This window comes from Capra hircus, chromosome 29 (genome assembly GCF_001704415.2).
Source record: "Capra hircus breed San Clemente chromosome 29, ASM170441v1, whole genome shotgun sequence".
NCBI classification, from domain to species: Eukaryota; Metazoa; Chordata; class Mammalia; order Artiodactyla; family Bovidae; genus Capra; species Capra hircus.
This window is the reverse complement of record NC_030836.1, coordinates 39,879,745-39,902,598: the sequence shown is the minus strand read 5'-3', so window position 1 is coordinate 39,902,598 and position 22,854 is coordinate 39,879,745. Positions and strand designations below refer to the sequence as shown.

The following is a 22,854-nucleotide window of genomic DNA, read 5'->3' as shown; positions in this document are numbered from 1 at the left end:
GCACTGGGACGGCCCAGAGGGATGGTACAGGGAGGGAGGAGAGAGGGAGGTTCAGGATGGGGAACACGTGTATACCTGTTGCAGATTCATGATGATGTATGGCAAAACCAATACAATATTGTAAAGTAATTAGCCTCCAATTAAAATAGATAAATTTATATTAAAAAAAAAGCAGAGACATTACTTTGCTGACAAAGGTCCATCTATTCAAAGCTATGGTTTTTCTGGTAGTCATGTATGGATGTGAGAGTTGGAACATAAAGCTGAGCACCAAAGAATTGATGCTTTTGAACTGTGGTGTTGGAGAAGACCCTTGAAAGTCCCTTGGACTGCAAGAAGATCCATCTAGTCTATCCTAAAGGAAATCAGTGCTGAATATTCATTGGAAGGACTGATGCTGAAGCTGAAGCTCCAATATTTTGGCTACCTGATGGGAAGAACTGACTCATTGGAAAAGACCCTGATGCTGGGAAAGATTGAAGGCAGGAAAAATGGGGATAACAGAGGATAAGATGGTTGGATGATATCACCAACTCGATGGACCCGAGTTTGAGTAAGCTCCAGGAGTTGGTGATGGACAGAGAAGCCTGGCGTCGTGCAGTCTATGGGGTCTCAAAGAGTCGGATGTGGCTGAGCAACTGAACTGACTGAACTGAACCTAGACCCCAGCCTTCGTATATGTTTGTTGGATGATATAAAGTATTTGTGAATGCCAACATCACATTACTCCCAATACTGAAACCGTGCAATTGTAATAATGCTCCAGGCTAGAACTTTGACACAGACTGACATCAAATGTGCCCCTGATCTGTGCCAGTGCCCCACTACCTAAAGCCACTTGTAAGTCATTGAGCTGCCCCAAAAGTCTTCACTTTGCCATGTAACCTCTTTCCCTCTTGCAATCTCCTCTCCAAATAAGGACAGTAATGCACATCTCATCTCATGAAGTTGCTAGGAAAACCACATGAGATCACAAATGTTTAGCACGGCCCCTATAATTAATTTTTATTGAATTCTTTTTTGTCTCCAGATGGCAAGAGTCTCCACATTCCTAGTCTATGCAGCTCAATTTGGTTTTTCAGTCCAGCACGTAGGAAGAGATTACAGTGACAACCCTTGTATTCTAAGAATGTTCCAAGTCCATAATTGACAGACACTGAGGGAGGTAAAGATTTTATCAAGGGTTTTATTTTCGTATCATATAGAGACTCTGCCAACAGGTTAGAGTATATAAAACTAGGTGATCATCACCACCACTGCCTGTTTAGAACCTGCTGTTTTCTGAGTGCTTGGACCCAAGAAGGAAGCATGAGGTGGCTTGGGATCCTTGGGCTGGTGGCCCTCTCAGAGTGCATAGTCATGTAAGTACAGGGATCTTATGTGGCATCATCTCTCTTCCTTGGATTTTTCTTGTCTTCCTCTTCCACTCATCAGGGTTAGAAGGGAATGAAATCAATCCCTGACAGTCCTTCTTGTTTCTTTTCTGTTTATTTTTTCCTGACAGTCTTAAAGTTCAATTCTCACTTATTGATGAGTACCTTGCCATGGGCACCATGGGGCCCAAGGGTTTTAGGGTAAGCCTGCAGGGTTTAGCAACTAAAGGGGTTCAGTTACATCATGACCTAGATGAAAATGACACTCCTTGGAATTGTTCAGTGGACAACTTGTGCAACTGTATGTGTGGTCCCGTGTAATAGCATTTCTCTTGCATTTGATTCTCGGTCTTCTCTCTGCTTTCTCTCTACTTGTGCATGTATGTGTCTGTTTCTTCATCTCCGTATCTCTCTCTTTTATCTCTCCATCTCTTTGGATGTCTCTGTGCATGCAGAACTCTGCAGTTTTTCTTTTATTCTTTCTATTTTGATTCTTCCTTCCTTCTCTAGCCTCTTAACTTCCTTAATTTGTTCTCCATCTCCTGGCGTCTTCTCTCAACCCACTCTTCTGCTTGAACCCTGGAGGAAGGAAGATCAGCAAGATTATTCCTAAGCTGTTTTACTTCCAACAAGCGGTGTGATCACAGCCAAGTCACAAACTCCCTGCATTTCAGATTCTAGCCTGTAAAAAGAGGATAATGATCCCTCTTCTGCCTTCCTCTCAAGAGATATTTTTGAGAAAGATACACTGGGATGGCCACAACAATGCCAATGACTGTCACTGTTGAGACATCCTATATATTAAGTACATTGTATCCATCTATATAACAGGTATATTTATCATATAATTTCAGTTAATACAGAAAACATTCTATATGGGGGGGTGGGGATTATTACATTCTACCTTTTTACCAATGAGGAAACTGAGACTCCTACTGGTCATACGCCTTATCCAAGATTACATGACAGAACCTGTGTTCAGACCTAGGTCTTTGCCATGGTATTTCCATGGCATCTCGATAATAACATGACACTCACAAAAACGCTTGGAAAATACACAGTGTCATTACAAAGCCGGGTATGACAGTTATACTCTAACATGGACATCTGACTGCTGCCTCTTCTTTGTTTTCTCTTCCTCACTGCTCTGTGAAAGAATCCCGCTAATGAAGATGAGCACCATGCAAAAAACTCTCAAGGGAAAAAACTTGATGAACAGTTTCCTGGAAGAACACACTTATAGCCTGTCCCAGCATTCTGCTAATGACCAGAAATTCTCTACACATCCCCTGAGCAACTTTAAGAATGTGAGTGTATTGGGAGGATGGTGCTCCCCAGCCCCCCTGGTGCTCTGGCCTAGCACTGGGGCTCATCTGGAGGTACCAGGTAGGATATTGGGGTTGGGGCTCCTACAGGAGGCAGAAACACTGAGGGAACAGAGGAGAAGGCATTCTCATCCTCAACTCTTGGTCTGTGGTGACTGGACCCAGCAATGACCAGGTGACCATTAAACCCCCATTTCTGTGCTAAAGATATTAGTTTAAGTAGATTTTTCTTTCTGAATGAAGTGAGCCATTGAGTTACAGATGAAGGCTCAATCATGGCTGATCAGAAGATCAATCAAGTGTGAAACCCTAGGCAGAGGATGTTCAGCCTCCATGGATCCAAGAAGGATAGCGCTAAAAAGTTACTGAGCCCCCATGGCATGTGATGCCATAAAAATCTAACACTATAGTTACTGTTACTGATTTGAAAAAGAGGTATCATCTCTTCTTCAAGAATGCGCAAGAGAGAGGCAAAGAGTAAACACACATCAAATGAAAGGGTCACCTGCATGCTGTTGATTGGACATGGTCTGCGATTAGAGTGAGTGGTCTGGGGTGACCTAGGAGGGTCACCTGGAGAAGGAGGTGTTCATACTGGATTCAAAGAGGAGACTGGAGAGCTTCTAAAGTGAAGGTTCCAGTCTGAGCAGAGGCTGCGATGTGGGGTGTTTGGAACATGATAACATGATGTCAGGAGACAAGGAACACCCAGAGGGTTAGAGTGTCTGAGAATCGGGGGTGGACACCGCAGCCAGGCCTGCCCTAACCTTCCCTCCTTGGTCCCTGTAGATATTCTACTTTGGAAACATCAGCATCGGAACACCCCCTCAACAGTTCAGGGTCCTCTTTGACACCGGCTCCTCTGACCTCTGGGTGTCCTCTGTCTTCTGTATCGATCCAGGCTGTGGTGAGTACCATTTCCCTCCCCTTGCCCATTTGTACTCCGCTTTTCACTTCCTTCTTGGTTCTTGGCACATGACAGGCCCTCATCCTTTGTGTCTGCAGGTAAACACAGACTCTTCAACCCTCGTGGGTCTACCACTTTCCAGATGACAGACCGTCACATGTACTTTTGCAATGAGCTTGGGCATATCATTGGGTTTTTTGGCCGTGACATTGTACAGGTAAAGTGGAAACAGAAGGAGAGTCAGGACTGGCCCTAGGAGCAACTGCTGCTTATAAAACAGACGCAGGGCTAGATGACAGAGCCCATCCTCCCCAAAGTCCCTTAGATATTTGAGGCCCATACAAAACGACCCTGTCTCTAGGAAGAGAGCATCCTAGCTAACAGAATCTTCCAGAGTGGCTAACACAGAGAGTAGCTTGGGGTGTGGACTTGCAGCTACTTTGCCCTTGAGAAGCTCAAGGTTTATTTTGCTGGGAGCAGGGAGAGATGGGGGAAGATCATCACTTTTATCTTCTAAGAATGTGCCGGGCACTTTCATGGTAATAGTTATTTAACCCTGCAGCAACACCATGCAGCAGGTACTTTTATTATTTTCATGATACAGGTAGGGGAACTAAGATGCAGAAAGCAAGGGCCTTGCAAAGTTCACACATGTGGTAGGTGGTGGAGCTGGGCTGGCCAGTCAGGATTCAAGCATGTGTTGGATATTTGGGGAGAGGATAAAACTGACCTGGAGCCCCTAGGGGCAGCCGAGGGCTTCAGGTACCCAGGCAGAGAAAGCAGGTGGGCACACATATTGGAGGAGCCTGTTAGGGTTCTTCACTCTAGGGGGCCTTTGAGAGTCAAACAAAAACTATGGCCCTCTTCCACCAAAGTGCCTGAGTATTTTCCCTCTCTAGCTTGCTCTCTCTCACTCATACACATACACATACACCCACATCCCCCAAAGCCTGTTTTCCAAGCAGAGTTTTCATAAGAACCTAGCCAGCGACCTTGTATAATGGGCTTACGTCTTCCTGGGCAGATGCAGAATCCATGATGCATTGCAATGAATTCAGTCCATTTCTGTTATCAGATCACAGTGATGCCAAAGAGAAGACTACCCTGCTCTCTACCCACTTTTTCCTCAGGTGGGAACCATTTGGTCTTGTCCTGAGTCTAGGTTGCCCCAACTGTACAGAAGGCATGAGGCCAGTTTGACTCACTCAGATGGTGTTTGCAGGACAAGCATGTGTTGTTAAAATCCACATCCCCGCACCAATGGAAACCGAGTTCCTGTCCCAGATTGGTCTAACAATCTGAGATCAACCCAAGACACAGCCAGGCCTCAGTTCTTCTCTGCAGTGCTAACGGCATCTCCTCCCCAGCCCTACTTCCCAATACTTTATGTGGGTAAACTCTCCTCTCCCACAGATTGGGGACCTTGTCATCATGAACCAGACTTTTGCCCTGACCTACAGGCAGACTAGCAAGATCCTGCCACTCGTACCTTTTGAGGGAGTCCTTGGTTTGGGCTACCCCAGCCTCGCCACCACTGGGATCATCCCTGTGTTTGACAGCCTGATGCTACAAAAAGTCATTTCTGAGCCCGTGTTTGCCTTCTACTTGAACAAGTAAGTCTTAACTGGACAAGACCTCTCTTCAGATTAGTTTTAAGATACTTGCAGTTGCATAAATGATTATAGACCACCTGACTCAGAGGTTTCCTGATAGTCTGGCCCAGGAGAACTATGTCCTTAGGGCCTCACCTATCCCCAACACTGGTTTTTTGTAAATAAAGTTTTATTGGAACAGAGATGTGCTCATTGGCTCAAGGGCAGCAGCTTGGTCCAGGGAGATGGAGAGAAGAGGGAGAGCAATGGAAGGTGTCAGGAAATGGGTTGGAGAAAAAGGCAACAGGATTTGCTGATAGATTTGATGTGGAAAAAGGAGAGGGATGGCAGGAATGTTTCCCCATTCATAACATTTCACCAGGAGCCAAGGACTAGCTACAATTTTCAGGAACCAGTGAAAAATGAAAACGTGGGATCTGTGAGTGTGGGCCCCATGGATGGCACAGGTCACAGGCCAGTGAATCCAACCCTGGGTGAGCCTGAACCCACGCCTTTAGCACCTCCTGGCCTGAGCTCTTTTGAAGAATGATAGTTTAGACAAGGGGAAGCTAGATCGTTCCTGCAGGGAGTCTTCTGACGGTATCTTTGAGCACCCATCGCGCTAGAGGGGGCCAGGCTCTCTTCAGAAGGCTGGGTGATCAAAGCCTGGCCAGGCTTCCCAGCTTCTAACCACTTCTGTGCCTCTGATTAGCCCGTGACCAACCTTGGTCAGGTTCTCAGTCCCTACATGCTTCAATTTTTGCATCTGTAAAATGGGAACAGTAGTAGTGCCTCTGATGTGTGGATAAGCACAGCCCTCAGTCATTGCCTGGCATTACTTTCCTCCAATGACACTCCCCCCTTCTTTCTCCAGCAAGAAGGGGTATGGCAGCGTGGTAATGCTTGGTGGGGTGGACCATTCCTATTACAAGGGAGATCTCAACTGGGTACCAGTGTCCAAATGTCGCTACTGGCAGATAACTGTGGATCGGTAAGTCTCTCCCTCTAAGGGCCACCCCAAGTGATGTTACCACATGCACACACAGACTCAGGCAGACACACACAAATGCACAGGTACACACACCACCCATAACTGCCCCAGGCCTCGTGACCAGGGCTCTAACCAGGGTCCTGAACAGGATCCAGGTAGATGTGTGTAGCCCTGGGAGGGGTGTATCTACCATGCTGTGAGGTGGGGAGCATGGTTTGAGGACCCTAATGTGCAGTGAACAGAGAATTAAGGAGAATTTCACCAGCCTGAACAGGGTTGTGATAAGATGCCCGTAGCTATCTGAGACCGAAGGGATTCTCAGTACACAAAATTGCTGTTTTAGCCATGGACTATACAGTCCATAGGGTCGCAAAGAGTTGGACACGACTGAGCGACTTTCACTTTCATTTTCATTTTCAGAAACAAAGTTCTGGACAAACCCGGGAAAACTAGTCTCTTTAGGGAGAAGCTACCTAGCAGTGGAGAGAGGTTGGCTGCTCTCCACAAGGGAGGTTGGCTTCCTTGTGTGTTTTATTTTGGCTGCATTTTCCAGCGCACAGGCTTTCTCTGGCTGTGGCGCGTGGAGGCTTCCCTAGTTGCAGTGCAGGGGCTTCAGCTGTTGTGGACTGCTGGCTCTAAAGTGCCTGAGCTTGCTGTTTGCAGGCCTTGGGCTCAGCCATTGCAGCACGCAGGCTCTTTTTGGGCTATTTGAGCTTAGTTGCCTGGTGGTATATGAGATCTTAGTTCCCCAACAACCCGTGTCCCCTGCTTTGGAAGGGCAATTCCTAACCACTAGAATTAGTGGTTAGGGAAGTCCCTGTCTGCATTCTTGAGACCTAAAAGCAACTCACAGAAAGAAACAAACCACCTACCTATCCCCAACCCTGGGCACACAATGGGGCAGGGGCTGAGAGAATCAGGAAGCTGAGATCCAGGAGTGGCATGAGAACAAGTGGCAATAATGATGGGACTCTGGGTGATATCCTCAGATAAAATCTTAGGTACCCTTTGGAGGTCCCCTGAGTTAACTCAGGCATTGCCTGGCAGGGCCCTCAGTGTCTGAGTTGGGTAAAGGGGTGGTGCTGGAGATACTCACTCCCAGGACAGTCTGGTCTCCCCCATCACCAGTCTGAGCATCTGCTACCCGGGGGAACCTCTATCTTCAATGTGTGAGTTGACCCATTATTGGCCAGATACAGGTCTCTGTATCCAGTTGCAATTTTTCATTTATTTATTCCACAAATGCCAGGTTCTTGAGGGAGGCACTGAGGATACAATTTGACCTACATCTAGTAAGGCAAACATACATGAAATGACTCACATACATAAGGATTTACCATTTTGGTACGTGCTAGACATGAGGAAGAGTCCACAGAGACTGAGCAAGACCAGAGCCTGATCTAGTTCAGAGCGAAGGCTTCCTTGAGAATGGGACAGTTAAGGTGGAACCTGGAAGATGAGGACAGATGAGCTATACAAAGGTAATGGGGATCTTCTAGGAATGGCACCAGCACAAGCCCACGACCTGAGGTAGGAAGAGCCTGGTGCATGCAAGAACTGAAAGGAAGTCAAAGAAGGTGATGTGAGCAGAGCAAAGGAAAACAGTCAAGGCAAGAGCTGAAGGACTGTTCTGGAGATAGTCAAAGAGGGGGCATTCCTGGGGGAGGCTTCAGAGTGAAGCCTGCTTTGTCCCACTGCCTCCCAGCATCTCCGTGAATGGGAAGGTGATTGGCTGTTCCAGTAGATGTCAGGCCATTCTGGACACTGGGACCGCATTCGTGCATGGCCCGACAAGACTGATCACCAACATTCAGAGACTCATCGGGGCCAGGCCTTACCACGGTTGCCAGGTAAAGGATCATGCCACAGGTTCACTCCAGGGCTGCCCACACAACAAGGATTTGCTGGGCTGACCCCTCTCCCTCTTTCTCTCACAGTACTCCTCAATTTCGTGTCGCGGCAGTATTGCAATCCCTCGTGTCGTCTTCACCATCAATGGCATTGACTACCCAATGCGCACTGAAGACTACATCGTGTCGGTGAGGAGCCAACCCTAGGGGCCAGTTCTCAAATCTGGGACTTGCAGGAATCCTTGGGCTGCTGCCGAGAGGACAGCGGCCTCTGCAGGCCCAGTTGCATCATTACAGATACTGCTGAGCCCTGTGGTTGGGCCAGTGCTTCCCTCAAAACCAACCACGTGAGAGTAAGGGGCAGTCTGGGACTCTCTCCTTCTGAAATAAATGTAGAGACACCAGCTGGCATGGTGGGAGATACAGGAGAGGAGAACACTAAGGGTCTCTGCTCTCACAGACCTTCAGTTCAACCAGAGACCTCAGATGCAGAAACATGGAAAGTCAACTCTAGCAATCCCTGAAATAGACTGTGTGACAAGGGGGGTTGGCTGAGGACAGTCCCAGTGTGCTAGCCCACCATAGTGTTTAGCAGTCTCCCTTCCTATCTCGAAAGTGTCCAGATTGGGATGACAAATTACATGATTGCCTTAATGCTTGGCTGCAACTTCCCCTCGCTAAGCCCCAGGGCCTCCTTTGTGAGCTGCAGTACCAACCCCTCTATGGGGAGGATGGATGCTAAGGTGAATAAAGGGTGCACAGTGACTGTTCAGCCCCAGCACAGGGTGGAGGCTTCATGTCAGCTCCCTGCGGGAGTTCAGAGCAGGCTGATGGGCTCAAAGAAGGCTTTGAGGAAGAGAGGGAAATGCAGTAATTCTAAACCATCAGCCTCAGGGAGGAATGAGGAAGCCTGCTTGTGTTGAGACAACTTTATGCTGGATTCCATGCATGTGGCACCCCTAAGGGTTGTGCAAAGGTGGGACAGGGACAGATTAGGGGTGATGAAGCCTAGAGACTAGGGGAGCACCAGGGTAAGTCACCCAACCCAGCCTGGAGTGGCCAAGGATAGTGATTGTGGGCTCAGGAAGGCTTCCTAGAGGGTCTGCTGCTGCTGCTGCTAAGTCGCTTCAGTCGTGTCCGATCCTGTGTGACCCCATAGATGGCAGCCCACCAGTCTCCGCTGTCCTTGGGATTCTCCAGGCAAGAACACTGGAGTGGGTTGCCATTTGCTTCTCCGGTGCATCAAAGTGAAAAGTGAAAGTGAAGTCGCTCAGTCGTGTCCGACTCTTAGCCACCCCATGGACTGCAGCCTACCAGGCTCCTCCGTCCATGGGATTTTCCAGGCAAGAGTACTGGAGTGGGGTGCCATTGCCTTCTCCAAGAGGGCCTGAGCACAGTCTTAAAAGAAAAGGGTTGTGGGGAAAGGGGAGAAGAAACAGCATTCTGTGCAGAGAAAACATCTAGCCGGTGTCAGAAGGAAAGAAGACAGAAGGAAAACAGCAGTGTAAGGGGAACCACAGACCATTCTTGTTCTTTAAAAAAAAAATTTTAATGAAGTATAGTTGATTTACAGTGATATGTTAGTTTTTGCCATACAGAGAAATGACTCAGTTACACACACACATACACATATATGTGTGTATATATACACTTTTCCTATTTCCCATGACAATTTATTGTGAGATACTGAATACGGTTCCCTGTGCTATACAGTAGGACTTTATTGTTTATCCATCCTCACTTTATCAGTTTGCATCTGATAATCCCAAACTCCCAATCTTCCCCTCTTCTACTCCCTTCCCTCAGGAAAATCACAGGTATTGACCCTTCTTAGTCTTGGATGTACGCCCTCTTCTGCAGCTGTGGAGAAAGCCACCTGATTCTTACCAAAGGAGGGAAATAAAACGGAGAACCTACCAGCTCTGCATATTGAGGGGGCCAGCATGTAAGGGCTCCAGCTGACTGGTGTGCATTTCTGTCTCCCCTAGATTACTTCCAGCCTCTGCTTCAGTGCTTTTCTAGGAGGCACAGAGAAAGTGACCAAATCAGAGACCTGGATACTGGGTGATGCCTTCCTGAAGCAGTATTTCTTGGTTTTTGATCGAAGAAACAACAGAATTGGCCTGGCTCATGCAGTGTAAATGCTGGGCTGCTACAGAAATCAGTCAGGCCCACTCCAAACACACAGTCACTCACACGTAAGGCACTCCCTCCCAGGAATGCTGAGGAACTGTGTTTGTTGCTCTGCAAAACCTTATTCTCAGTAAAGAATAAAGGATTTTATCTCAGTGGTGTTGATGCGAATGGGTGCCTCTCTTTGGGTCTGGGAGGTGCATCATAACCAGGCAGGATCTTGTCCCAGGGTTTTATATCTCTAGGGCATTTAACCAGGAAGGAAAGAAGTTCAGAAAACATTAGTTTACCTTGGAGGTATCTGGTTGGTCTACCTCAGATCTTGTGTCCAGCCCTGGACCAACCATCCTGGGGAGGGCATAGGGCATAGGCTTTATACTGTCATTTGGCCCTGCCCCCACAGGCAATGTGATTTCTAGTTTACTCCAGAATCATGATCTTGAAATCAGAGAGAAATGTCCACAAAGGTAGTGGCTGGGGGATATTCTAGACCATGGGAGAGTTTATGACTACCCCACCAACTCCACCGCCTCCTCATTAGGGTAATAATAATAGATTCTCTTCCTTTCAACTCAGAGGCACATTGGCAGTGGCCTTCTGCTCTCGGGGGGCTCTGATTGAAGAGTTTCGCACTGAGATGGTTCCCTTTTGTCCCCCATCCCAGTTGTCAGCTCTCTTCCACCCACATCCGCGGTGTCCTTTCCAGCTCCATTCCCCATGTGGCAGCCCCGTGCGGATTCCTGAGCCTCCCTCTCCTCCAGGGACCAGCATGCCCCTTCCCTTCCCTCTTTTGGAGTGGGCTCTTTATCCATCTCCATGACTTGGTGGTGGGTTCCTAAATCAGCCCTCTATGCTGTGGGCCCACCACAGCACCTGGCATATAGCACCCTTTCCAATGCTGCTGGGGAGGATGCCACTCATATAAAGGGTGATCCAGGGTGCACAGAGCCTTCATCCTTTCTGGGCTTCCTCCAGGGGCAGAGGTATAAACCATTTGGTTTGAGCTGCCATGGTTTGGCACTTGGAGAGTGGAAGCATCAGAGGTTCTCACTTGGAGACCCTAGACAGAGGCCTAGGCTGGGTATAGCAGGAATGAGAGGTGAAGGCAGGCCCAGATGAGAAAAGGAGCAGGAATGAATGAATAAGGTGGAAAACACAGCCCAACACACCACATACTATGGGCCTTTACTCAGGCAAGACATACATCAGCAAAAGAAATGTCTCTTTCTTTCCTTCCTCATCTATTCATTCAGTACAAATTTCCTGGGCACTTACTATATGCCAGGTGCTGTGGTGGACCCACAAGACAGAGGGCTGGTTTAGGAACCCACCACCAAGCCATGGAGATCAATAAAGAGACCACCCCCAAAGGACAGGCCCAGATGGAGAAAACAACAGAGATGTGGGCGGGAGGCCAAAGGAGTGAGGGGTTTCCTCTTCAGGGAGATGAGGAAAGGCTGGCATAGGCCTGTTGGAGGGGAACTGACTTCATTCTTGCCACCCCACCCTGAAACATATCGCTACACCCTGCAGTTACCATCCATGTGCAAATCAGCAACATGGGTGTGGTTACGTGTGCCTGGCCCCTTTGGGATGGCACTGGATTATCAGCAGTTTCAGGAGACTGGAAGAGGACCCATTGCAGAGTTGATATAGGGGGCAAGGGGACAGTAGGAGTAACTGATTCTTTTTTTCAACAGTATATATCGGAAGTGACGTATGTCTAAATTTCTTCATCAGAGATGCAATGAAAAAGAAGAATTACAAGAGGCTTGATAAATTGTTTTTGTGGAACAAGTCAATAATATATTAATGCATCAGTGATGTTTAGAATGTTTATGAAATGCAAAATATTAAAAAAAATATCTTGAAGTGGGCTAAGTGGAGACTCAACTGAACATTATCTCAAACTTATTTTCCCATTGGTCTTCATGGAACCATAATGTTTCTGTTGGTGAGGAAACACCAATAAGAGTAAGAGTAATTTCTTTGCTTGACTACATGTGCTATCTCTCTGTCTCCCCATGAAACCTGGCAAGGCATGACCCCCGGCAAGGCATGACCCCCCACTATATGGGTGAAAGGTCTCCCCTGAACTTCTGGCTCCAGCACTGGTAACAGACACATAGTAGGCCTTCAAGAAATACATGTTGAGTAAATTAATGCGTGAATTAGCAGATGCCTCCCTTAGAACACACTGCTGCATTCATGTTGGGAGACATGCATGGTCTCAGCACAGCTACTGCCATCATATGAACTGGAAAACTTCAGGCTTTACTCCCCTAGACCAGCCCAAGGTTGGGGCTGGAGCTGGAGTCTATTAATAGGACCCCCTCCCCCAAGTCTTGAGACTCCATATTTGTAGCCTATGTCAACAACATGAGGATAAACTCTAATCTTTAAAGCAACAATCTTCCCCTACCTTCCACTTTTATCCTTTGCAAATTGTAAGCCAGAGTTTTATAGCCTTTAGTGAGAAAGAAGGGTGGAAAAAACAGGAAAAAGATCTTGAATTCTTCTTGTAAGGGTGCAAATTAGTACAATCTTCTGGAGGTGATTTGTCCTAAATAAATGTATAGTCTTGGTTCCAGTAATTTTGCTTCGAAGTTTTATGCTAATGCTATGATCAGAAGCACCCACAAACATGAATAAGCAAGGATGTAGTCCTCAGAGTCTCCTACAAAAGTGAAAATCTGGGGACATCCCAAGGCCCATTCAACATAAAGTTTCCACAGCAAAGACAGGCCATTATGCAACCAACCACCTGAAAATTGTATTTAGTGTTAAAAGAAATTGTTACAATAGGACATTGAGAGCAAAGAACAGAATACAAAATAGCATGATTCCAGGTTTGCAGAGCACATGGAAGACAGTGACCCATCCTTGCCAGGCATGTATATGCTGAAGGTTTTCTCTCTGGGTTCAAATCCCAGCACAAGAGTCAGAGGGTCAGAGGTCACAGCAAGGCCACCACAGGAGCCACTGCAGACCCACGAGGCCCGAGACAGGGTGGGGAGGGCTGGGCAGCGGGGAGGTGCTCACACAGCATCCACAGGAGCTCTTTGGGGGGTGATGCCCCCCACTCTAAGGAGATCAGACTGGGACCAAGGCGGGAAAGGAACAGGCGCGGATCTGCATTCCCCCCACCGAGTAGAGACGACGCATCACTGTTATCTCACTGACAAACCCAGGGACAAAAACGTTTTCTTTCCTTCTTTCTTTCCTCCTTCCCTCATTATTTCCTTCTTTACTCCATTGTATATTCTTGCCTCCTTTGTCAAAGATAAGGTGTCCATAGGTGTGTGGATTTATCTCTGGGCTTTCTATTTTGTTCCATTGATCTATATTTCTGTTTGTGCCATTACCATACTGTCTTGATGACTATGCCTTTGTAGTAGAGCCTGAAGTCAGGCAGGTTGATTTCTCCAGTTCCATTCTTCTTTCTCAAGATTGCTTTGGCTATTCGAGGATTTTTTGTATTTCCATACAAATTCGGAAATTATTTGTTCTAGCTCTGTGAAAAATACTGTTGGTAGCTTGATAGGGATTGCACTGAATCTGTAGATTGCTTTGGGTAGTATACTCATTTTCACTATATTGATTCTTCTGATCCATGAACATGGTGTATTTCTTCATCTATTTGTGTCCTCTTTGATTTCTTTCATCAGTGTTTTATAGTTTTCTATACATAGGTCTTTTGTTTCTTTTCATTGCAATGGTGAATGGAATTGTTTCCTTAATTTCTCTTTCTGTTTTCTCATTGTTAGTGTATAGGAATGAAAGGGATTTCTCTGTGTTAATTTTATATCCTGCAACTTGGAGAAGGAAATGGCAACCCACTCCAGTGTTCTTGCCTGGAGAATCTCATGGATGGATGAGCCTGGAGGGCTACAGTCCACGGGGTCGCAAAGAGTCGAACAGGACTGAGCGACCTCATTTTCACTTTCACTTTCACTTTGCTATATTCATTGGTTACCTCTAGTAATTTTCTGGTGGAGTCTTCAAGGTTTTCTATGTAGAGGATCATGTCATCTGCAAACAGTGAGAGCTTTACTTCTTCTTTTCCAGTCTGGATTCCGTTTATTTTTTCTGCTCTGATTGCTGTAGCCCAAACTTCCAAAACTATGTTGAATAGTAGTGGTGAGAGTGGGCACCCTTGTCTTGTTCCTGACTTTAGGGGAAATGAATTCAATTTTTCACCATTGAGGACAATGTTTGCTGTGGGTTTGTCATATACAGTTTTGATTATGCTGAGGGTTTTATCATAAATGGATATTGAATTTTGTCAAAGGCTTTCTCTGCATCTATTGAGATAATCATATAGTTTTTAATCTTTCAATTTGTTAATGTTGTGTATTACATTGATTGATTTTCAGGTATTGAAGGATCTTTGCATCCTTAGGATAAAGCCCACTTGGTCATGATGTATGAGCTTTTAAATATGTTGCTGGATTCTGTTTGCTAGAATTTTGTTAAGGATTTTTGCATCTATGTTCACCAGTGATATTGGCCTGTAGTTTTCCTTTTTCGTGGCATCTTTGTCAGGTGTTGGTATTAGGGTGATGGTGGCTTCATAGAATGAGTTTGGAAGTCTACCTTCCTCTGCAAATTTCTGGAAGAGTTTGAGTAGGATAGGTGTTAGCTCTTCTCTAAATTTTTGGTAGAATTCAGCTGTGAAGCCATCTGGACCTGGGCTTTTGTTTGCTGGAAGATTTCTGATTATAGTTTCAATTTCCGTGCTTGTGATGGGTGTGTTAAGATTTTCTATTTCTTCCTGGTTCAGTTTTGGAAAGTTGTACTTTTCTAAGAATTTGTCCATTTCTTCCAAGTTGTCCACTGAATTGACTTATATTTGCTGATAGTAGTCTCTTATGATCCTTTGTATTTCTGTGTTGTCTGTTGTCATCTTTCCATTTCTAATTTTGTTGATCTGGTTCTTCTCCCTTTGTTTCTTGATGAGTCTGGCTAATGGTTCGTCAATTTTATTTATCTTCTCAAAGAACCAGCTTTTGGCTTTGTTGATTTTTGCTATGGTCTCTTTTGTTTCTTTTGCATTTATTTGTGCCCAAAATTTTAAGATTTTTCCCTTCTAATAACCCTGGGGTTCTTAATTTATTCCTTTTCTAGTTGCTTTGGTGTAGAGTTAGGTTATCTATTTGACTTTTTCTTGTTTCGTGAGGCAAGCGTGTAATGCTATGAACTTTCCCCTTAGCACTGCTTTTACAGTGTCCCATAGGATTGGGGTTGTTGTGTTTTCATTTTCATTCATTTCTATGCATATTTTGATTTCTTTCTTGATTTCTTCTGTGATTTGTTGATTATTCAGCAGCATGTTGTTCAGCCTCCATATGTTGGAATTTTTAATAGTTTTTCTCCTGTAATTGAGATCTAATCTTACTGCATTGTGGTCAGAAAAGATGCTCGGAATGATTTCAATTTTTTTTGAATTTACCAAAGCTAGATTTATGCCCCAGGATGTGATCTGTCCTGGAGAAGGTTCCGTGTGCACTTGAGAAAAAGGTGAAATTCATTGTTCTGCAGTGAAATGTCCTATAGATATCAATTAGGTCTAACTGGCCTATTGTATCATTTAAAGTTTGTGTTTCCTTGTTAATTTTCTGTTTAGTTGATCTATCCATAGGTGTGAGTGGGGTATTAAAGTCTCCCACTATTACTGTGTTATTGTTAATTTCCCCTTTCATACTTGTTCACATTTGTCTTACATATTACGGTGCTCCTATTTTAAGTTCAGTTCAGTCGCTCAGTCGTGTCCGACTCTTTGCGACCCCATGAATCGCAGCACACCAGGCCTCCCTGTCCATCACCAACTCCCGGAGTTCACTCAGACTCATGTCCATCGAGTCCGTGATGCCATCCAGCCATCTCAGCCTGGGTCGTTCCCTTCTCCTCCTGCCCCCAATCCCTCCAGCATCAGAGTCTTTTCCAATAAGTCAACTCTTCGCATGAGGTGGCCAAAGTACTGGAGCTTCAGCTTTAGCATCATTCCTTCCAAAGAAATCCCAGGGTTGGTCTCCTTCAGAATGGACTGGTTGGATCTCCTTGCAGTCCAAGGGACTCTCAAGAGTCTTCTCCTACACCACAGTTCAAAAGCATCCATTCTTTGGCGCTCAGCCTTCTTCACAGTCCAACTCTCACATCCATACATGACCACTGGAAAAACCATAGCCTTGACTAGACGGACCTTAGTCGGCAAAGTAATATCTCTGCTTTTGAATATACTATCTAGGTTGGTCATAACTTTTCTTCCAAACAGTAAGCGTCTTTTAATTTCATGGCTGCAGTCACCATCTGCAGTGATTTTGGAGCCCCCCAAAATAAAGTCTGGCACTGTTTCCACTGTTTCCCCATCTATTTCCCATGAAGTGATGGGACCAGATGCCATGATCTTCGTGTTCTGAATGTTGAGCTTTAAGCCAACTTTTTCACTTTTCTCTTTCACTTTCATCAAGAGGCTTTTTAGTTCCTCTTCACTTTCTGCCATAAGGGTGGTGTCATCTGCATATCTGAGGTTATTGATATTTCTCTCAGCAATCTTGATTCCAGCTTGTGTTTCTTCCAGTCCAGCGTTTCTCATGATGTACTCTGCATATAAGTTAAATAAGCAGGGTGACAATACACAGCCTTGACGTACTCCTTTTCCTATTTGGAACCAGTTTGTTGTTCCATGTCCAGTTCTAACTGTTGCTTCCTGACCTGCATACAGATTTCTCAAGAGGCAGGTCAGGTGCTCTGGTATTCCCATCTCTCTCAGAATTTTCCACAGTTTATTGTGATCCACACAGTCAAAGGCTTTGGCATAGTCAATAAAGCAGAAATAGATGTTTTTCTGGAACTCTCTTGCTTTTTCCATGATCCAGTGGATGTTGGCAATTTGATCTCTGGTTCCTCTGCCTTTTCTAAAACCAGCTTGAACATCATGGAGTTCACAGTCACGTATTGCTGAAGTCTGGCTTGGAGAATTTTGAGCATTACTTTACTAGCATGTGAGATGAGTGCAATTGTGTGGTAGTTTGAGCATTCTTTGGCATTGCCTTTCTTTGGAATTGGAATCAAAACTGACCTTTTCCAGTCCTGTGGACACTGCTGAGTTTTCCAAACTTGCTGCCATATTGAGTGCAGCACTTTCACAGCATCATCTTTCAGGATTTGAAACGGCTCAACTGGAATTCCATCACCTCCACTAGCTTTGTTCGCAGTGATGCTTTCTAAGGCCCACTTGACTTCACATTCCAAGATGTCTGGCTCTAGATTAGTGATCACATCATCATGATTATCTGGGTCGTGAGGATCTTTTTTGTACAGTTCTTCCATGTATTCTTGCCACCTCTTCTTAATATCTTCTGCTTCTGTTATCTTGGGTGTATAATATTTAAAAATTTTGTTATGTTCTTCTTGGATTGATCCTTTGATCATTATGTATTGTTCTTCTTTGTCTTTTTTCATGTGCTTTATTTTAAAGTCTATTTTATCTGATATGAGTATTGCTACTCCTGCTTCTTTCAGTCTCTATTTGCATGGAATATCTTTTCCCAGCCCTTAACTTTCAATCTGTATGTGTCTCTTGTTTTGAGGAGGTTCTCTTGTAGAAAACATATATAGGGGTCTTGTTTTTGAATCCATTCAGTCTTTTGGTTGGGGCATTCAACCCATTTACATTTAAGGTAATTATTGATAAGTATGATTCTGTTGCCATTTAATTTGTTGTTTTGGGTTTGAGTTTATATACCCTTTCTGTGTTTCCTGTCTAGAGAAGATCCTTTCGCATTTGTCGAAGATCTGGTTTGGTGGTGATGAATCCTCTCAGCTTTTGCTTGTCTGTAAAGCTTTTGATTTCTCCTTCATATTTGAATGAGATCCTTGCTAGGTACAGTAATCTGCACTGTAGGTTTTTTTCTTTCATCACTTTAAGTATGTCCTGCCATTCCCTTCTGGAGAAGGCAATGGCACTCTACTCCAGTTGTCTTGCCTGGAAAATCCCATGGACAGAAGAGACTGGTAGGCTGGAGTCCATGGGGTCGCTAAGAGTCAGACAGGACTGAATGACTTCACTTTCACTTTTCACTTTATGCATTGGAGGAGGAAATGGTAACCCACTCCAGTGTTCTTGCATGGAGAATCCCAGGGATGGGGGAGCCTGTTGGGCTGCCATCTATGGGGTAGCACAGAATCGGACGTGACTGAAGCTGAAGTGACTTACCAGCAACAGCAGCCATTTCTTTCTGGCCTGAAGAGTTTATATTGAAAGATCAGCTGTTATCCTTATGGGAATCCCTTGTGTGTTATTTGTTGTTTTCCCCTTGCTGCTTTTAATATTTGTTCTTTGTTAATTTGATTAATATGTGTCTTGGGGTGTTTCACCTTGGGTTTATCCTGTTTGGGAAACTCTGGGTTTCTTGGACTTGGGTCACTATTTCTTTCCCCATTTTAGGGAAGTTTTCAACTATTATCTCCTCAAGTATTTTCTTATGGCCTTTCTTTTTGTATTCTTCTTCTGGGACTCCTATGATTCGAATGTTGGGGCATTTAACATTGTCTCAGAGGTCTCTGAGGTTGTCCTCATTTGTTTTAATTATGTTTTCCCCTCTGCTTCATTTATTTCCACCATAAGGAGTCTTGGTTAGCAATGAAGCCTGCTTGAAGTTTGGTAGAGGATGCCTCTCTGGGGCTACAATTGCCCCCTTCCAGCTCTGGCTGCCCTCACCTGCCTGTCTTCCGTGGGGGATGGGTCAATCTGTAGCCGGCTAGCTCTGCTCAGTCCTTTGTTCTGTGAGTGGGCCTGCAAGTTTCTTAGGTTAGGGCTTTTTGCAGGATAGCTATCCCACAATCTGGTTTGCTATCTCAAGGTAGTTCCCTCAGATTGCCCTTGAGGCATTCAGGCCTGGTCCTTACCCTAAGCAATGGAGTTCGCGCCTCCCTGTCCAGTCCCTGCTTACTAGTGACAGTGAGAGCATCTGAGCTGCTTCTCAGCTGGGAGTTGCTGTTAGGCATGTAATCTGTGGTTTTTAATTATTTATTTATTTATTTATTTTTCCTCCTGGTTATGTTGCCCTCTGAGGTTCCAAAGCTCGCCACAGACCCACCAGTGAGAGTGTTTCCAGGTGTTTGGAAACTTCTCTCTGTTTTAAGACTCCCTTTCCAGGACGGATCTCCATCCCTACCTCTTTTGTCTCTCTTTTTATCTTTTATATTTTTTCCTACCTCCTTTTGAAGACAATGGGCTGCCTTTCTGTGTGCCTGATGTCCTCTGCCAGCAATAAGAAGTTGTTTTGTGGAATTTTCTCAGCGTTCAAACGTTCTTTCAATGAATTTGTAGGGGAGAAAGTCGTCTCCCAGTCCTATTTCACTGCCATCTTAGGACCACCCCTCAGACCCTCTAGTCTTATACCATGGTCATTGGGCAATTCCAGCAAGATATATGCTTGTGGAGTGTCAACCAGGACCTAAAAGATTCTAAAGAGCCACCATTGTATGCTCCAGGGACTCAAGTCCTAATTAAAGCCTGGAAATATGGGTCCCCATAGGCTCAACTCCAACCCACAGGGAATACTTTATATACTGTAATACTTTCTACCCTCATAGCAGTCAAGCTACAAGGACATGACTCCTGGATTCACTACTCATGAGTCAAGCATAGAAGAAAACAGAAGAGTACACTCAATACATCTGTGAGCCCTGGGGGACCTCAGCTACCTATTCAGGACCATAAATGAGTGCTATTTTAATGAACACCCCCCAAATTAAGTTTCCAGGGATAAGATTTCTCAGGATAGCTCTAAAGAGCCAATACAGCTTGGCAGGGATTGTACTCCAAAATAGACAGGCGATAGATCCCCTGATCCCCGAACAAGGAGGGGCTTGAGCCATCTTGAATGAGATGTGTTGTTTCTGGGTAAATACCTCCAGTCAAGTTAAAGAAAGTTTCACAGTCCTCAAGAAAAACATCAATATCCTATGCGGGGGACTGCCCGTGAAGGGTTAAGTCTTGGGAGCTGCTCGGCGTTATGCAGAGCCCTAGGACATGTTCCTAAGCTCCCTGTCCCGCCCCCCTGAAGAATTTATTACCCTCAAGGCTCCAGGACGTTTGGTTCTTGCAACATTTCATAGAAGATAGATTAGCTTATTGATAGAAGATAGATTATCTATTTGTGATGTACACAATGGTAAGGGTCTTGTGATTGTATTTGGAGATTAAGAACAATCTTGTGAATGTCAGAAGTCACGTACTTTATCCTATATATACTGCAGCACAATAAAGGAAGGCATCAGCCATTTTGGTCTGATCCTCTCAACCCCATCTTTCATCTCTCTCTTATTTTTCTTAGCGGGGACGCTCCGTTTTCTCCCTATGCAGGTGTGACTCTTGCTTGTGCTGGCCGCGGCAGGTGGCGCCCAACGTGGGGCTCGAGTTCGACAGTTTTCCTCGCCACTACTCTTATTAGCTAAAAAGAGTGAGTATACGTATACAAGTGAATTTAAATTGAGGAGGAGTAGTAAGGTTTATAGTTGAGAGTATAAATATGGGACAGACGCATAGTCGTCAATTGTTTGTACATATGTTATCTGTGATGTTAAAACATCGGGGAATTACTGTTTCCAAACCTAAATTAATCAATTTTCTTTCATTTATTGAGGAAGTTTGCCCTTGGTTCCCCAGAGAAGGTACAGTAAATTTAGAAACATGGAAAAAGGTAGGGGAACAAATTCGGGCTCATTATACTCTACATGGCCCTGAAAAGGTGCCTGTTGAAACTTTATCCTTTTGGACACTAATTCGTGATTGTCTGGACTTTGATAACGATGAATTAACACGTTTAGAAAATTTATTAAAACAGGAAGAAAATCCTCTACATGTTCCTGATCCGGAACCCAGGTATGCTGTTCCCAAGGGAGTTGAAGGCGACCCTCCGTTTTCTAAATTATCGCGTCCTTCAGATAATGATGATTCACTTTCATCCACAGATGAGGCGGAATTAGACGAAGAAGCTGCTAAATACCATCAAGAAGATTGGGGTTTTTTAGCACAAGAAAAGGGGGCGTCAACATCTAAAGATGATTTGGTTAAATGTTTAAAAAACCTCACTGTTGCTTTACAGAATTCAGGCATTAAGCTTCCTAATAACAACTCTAAATCTCCTTCTGCTCCGCCTCTTCCCCCTGCCTATGCTCCTTCCATTATAGCAGGTCTCGATCCCCCTCCGGGGCCTCCTCCTCCTCCTCCTCCATCTGAGATTGTGTCTCCGCTGCAAAAGGCATTGAAACAAGCACAACGACTTGGTGAGGTCGTCTCCGACTTTTCTTTTGCCTTTCCTGTCTTTGAAAATAACAACCAGCGTTTTTATGAAGCTCTGCCTTTTAAACAATTAAAAGAGTTAAAGATTGCTTGCTCACAATACGGTCCTACCGCTCCATTCACTATTGCTATGATAGAAAGTTTGGGTACTCAAAATCTACCCCCAAATGATTGGAAACAAATAGCTAGGGCCTGTCTTTCAGGAGGAGATTATTACTATGGAAATCTGAATATGCTGAACAGTGTGCTCATATAGCCGATGTCAATCAGCAACAAGGTATACAAACTTCCTACGAAATGTTGGCTGGTGAAGGTGCTTTCCAGGCTACTAATACTCAACTTAACTTTTTACCTGGTGCATATGCACAAATATCAAATGCGGCTCGACAGGCATGGAAAAAACTTCCTAACTCCAGTATTAAGACAGAAGATCTCTCAAAAGTCCGACAGGGACCTGATGAGCCTTATCAGGACTTCGTGGCACGGCTCTTAGATGCTATAGGTAAGATAATGTCAGATGAAAAGGCTGGGATGGTATTTGCAAAACAATTGGCTTTTGAAAACGCTAATTCTGCCTGTCAAGCTGCTTTACGACCTTATAGAAAAAAGGGAGATCTGTCTGATTTTATTCGCATTTGTGCTGATATTGGACCCTCCTACATGCAAGGTATTGCTATGGCAGCGGCATTACAAGGAAAAAGCATTAAAGAGGTACTTTTTCAGCAACAAGCCAAGAACAAGAAAAGATATCAAAAGTCAGGTAATTCGGGTTGCTTTGTTTGTGGTCAACCTGGCCATCGGGCTGCAGTGTGCCCTCAAAAACGACAAATCCCTGCTAATACTCCTAATTTATGCCCACGATGTAAAAAAGGAAAGCATTGGGCACGGGATTGTCGTTCCAAAACGGATGTTCAAGGTAATCCTTTACCCCCCGGTTTCGGGAAACTGGGTGAGGGGCCAGCCCCTGGCCCCGAAACAATGTTATGGGGCAACACTGCAGGTTCCAAAAGAACCATTGCAGACCTCTGTCGAGCCACAAGAGGCAGCGCAGGATTGGACCTCTGTGCCACCTCCTACACAGTATTAACACCCGAGATGGGGGTTCAAACCCTTGCCACAGGAGTGTTTGGGCCTTTACCTCCAGGAACTGCTGGATTGCTTTTAGGGCGCAGCAGTGCGTCTTTAAAAGGAATACTTATTCATCCTGGTGTGATTTACTCTGATTATACAGGAGAGATAAAAATATTAGCCTCCGCTCCTAACAAAATTATTGTGATTAATGCAGGACAACGTATAGCTCAACTTCTTTTAGTTCCATTAGTTATACAAGGAAAAACAATTAACCGAGATCGTCAAGAAAGAGGCTTCGGGT

General features: G+C 45.0%; 1 protein-coding gene across 2 annotated transcripts; it reads left to right on the top strand.

Annotated features, from left to right (window-relative positions):
- On the top strand, nt 1,264–10,286 carry LOC102171766 (pregnancy-associated glycoprotein 2-like). 2 transcript variants are annotated; one of them, XM_005699738.2, is made up of 9 exons: nt 1,264–1,361; nt 2,530–2,680; nt 3,488–3,605; nt 3,704–3,822; nt 5,019–5,218; nt 6,072–6,188; nt 7,894–8,038; nt 8,126–8,227; nt 10,027–10,286. In XM_005699738.2, the coding sequence occupies exons 1-9, from the start codon at nt 1,309–1,311 to the stop codon at nt 10,177–10,179; spliced, it is 1,158 nt and encodes a 385-aa protein (XP_005699795.1). In that variant the 5' UTR covers nt 1,264–1,308; the 3' UTR covers nt 10,180–10,286. The 2 variants fall into 2 exon arrangements, with proteins under 2 accessions (XP_005699795.1, XP_005699796.1); XM_005699739.2 differs by lacking the exon at nt 6,072–6,188.

What these genes read in the sequence shown, in the direction of transcription:
- LOC102171766 (XM_005699738.2), top strand. Translation starts at nt 1,309, where the DNA reads ATGAGGTGGCTTGGGATCCTTGGGCTGGTGGCCCTCTCAGAGTGCATA. An exon ending in CTGTATCGATCCAGGCTGTG is followed by an intron (nt 3,606 to 3,703) that starts GTGAGTACCATT and finishes TTGTGTCTGCAG; the next exon opens with GTAAACACAGACTCTTCAAC. An exon ending in TTTGCCTTCTACTTGAACAA is followed by an intron (nt 5,219 to 6,071) that starts GTAAGTCTTAAC and finishes TTCTTTCTCCAG; the next exon opens with CAAGAAGGGGTATGGCAGCG.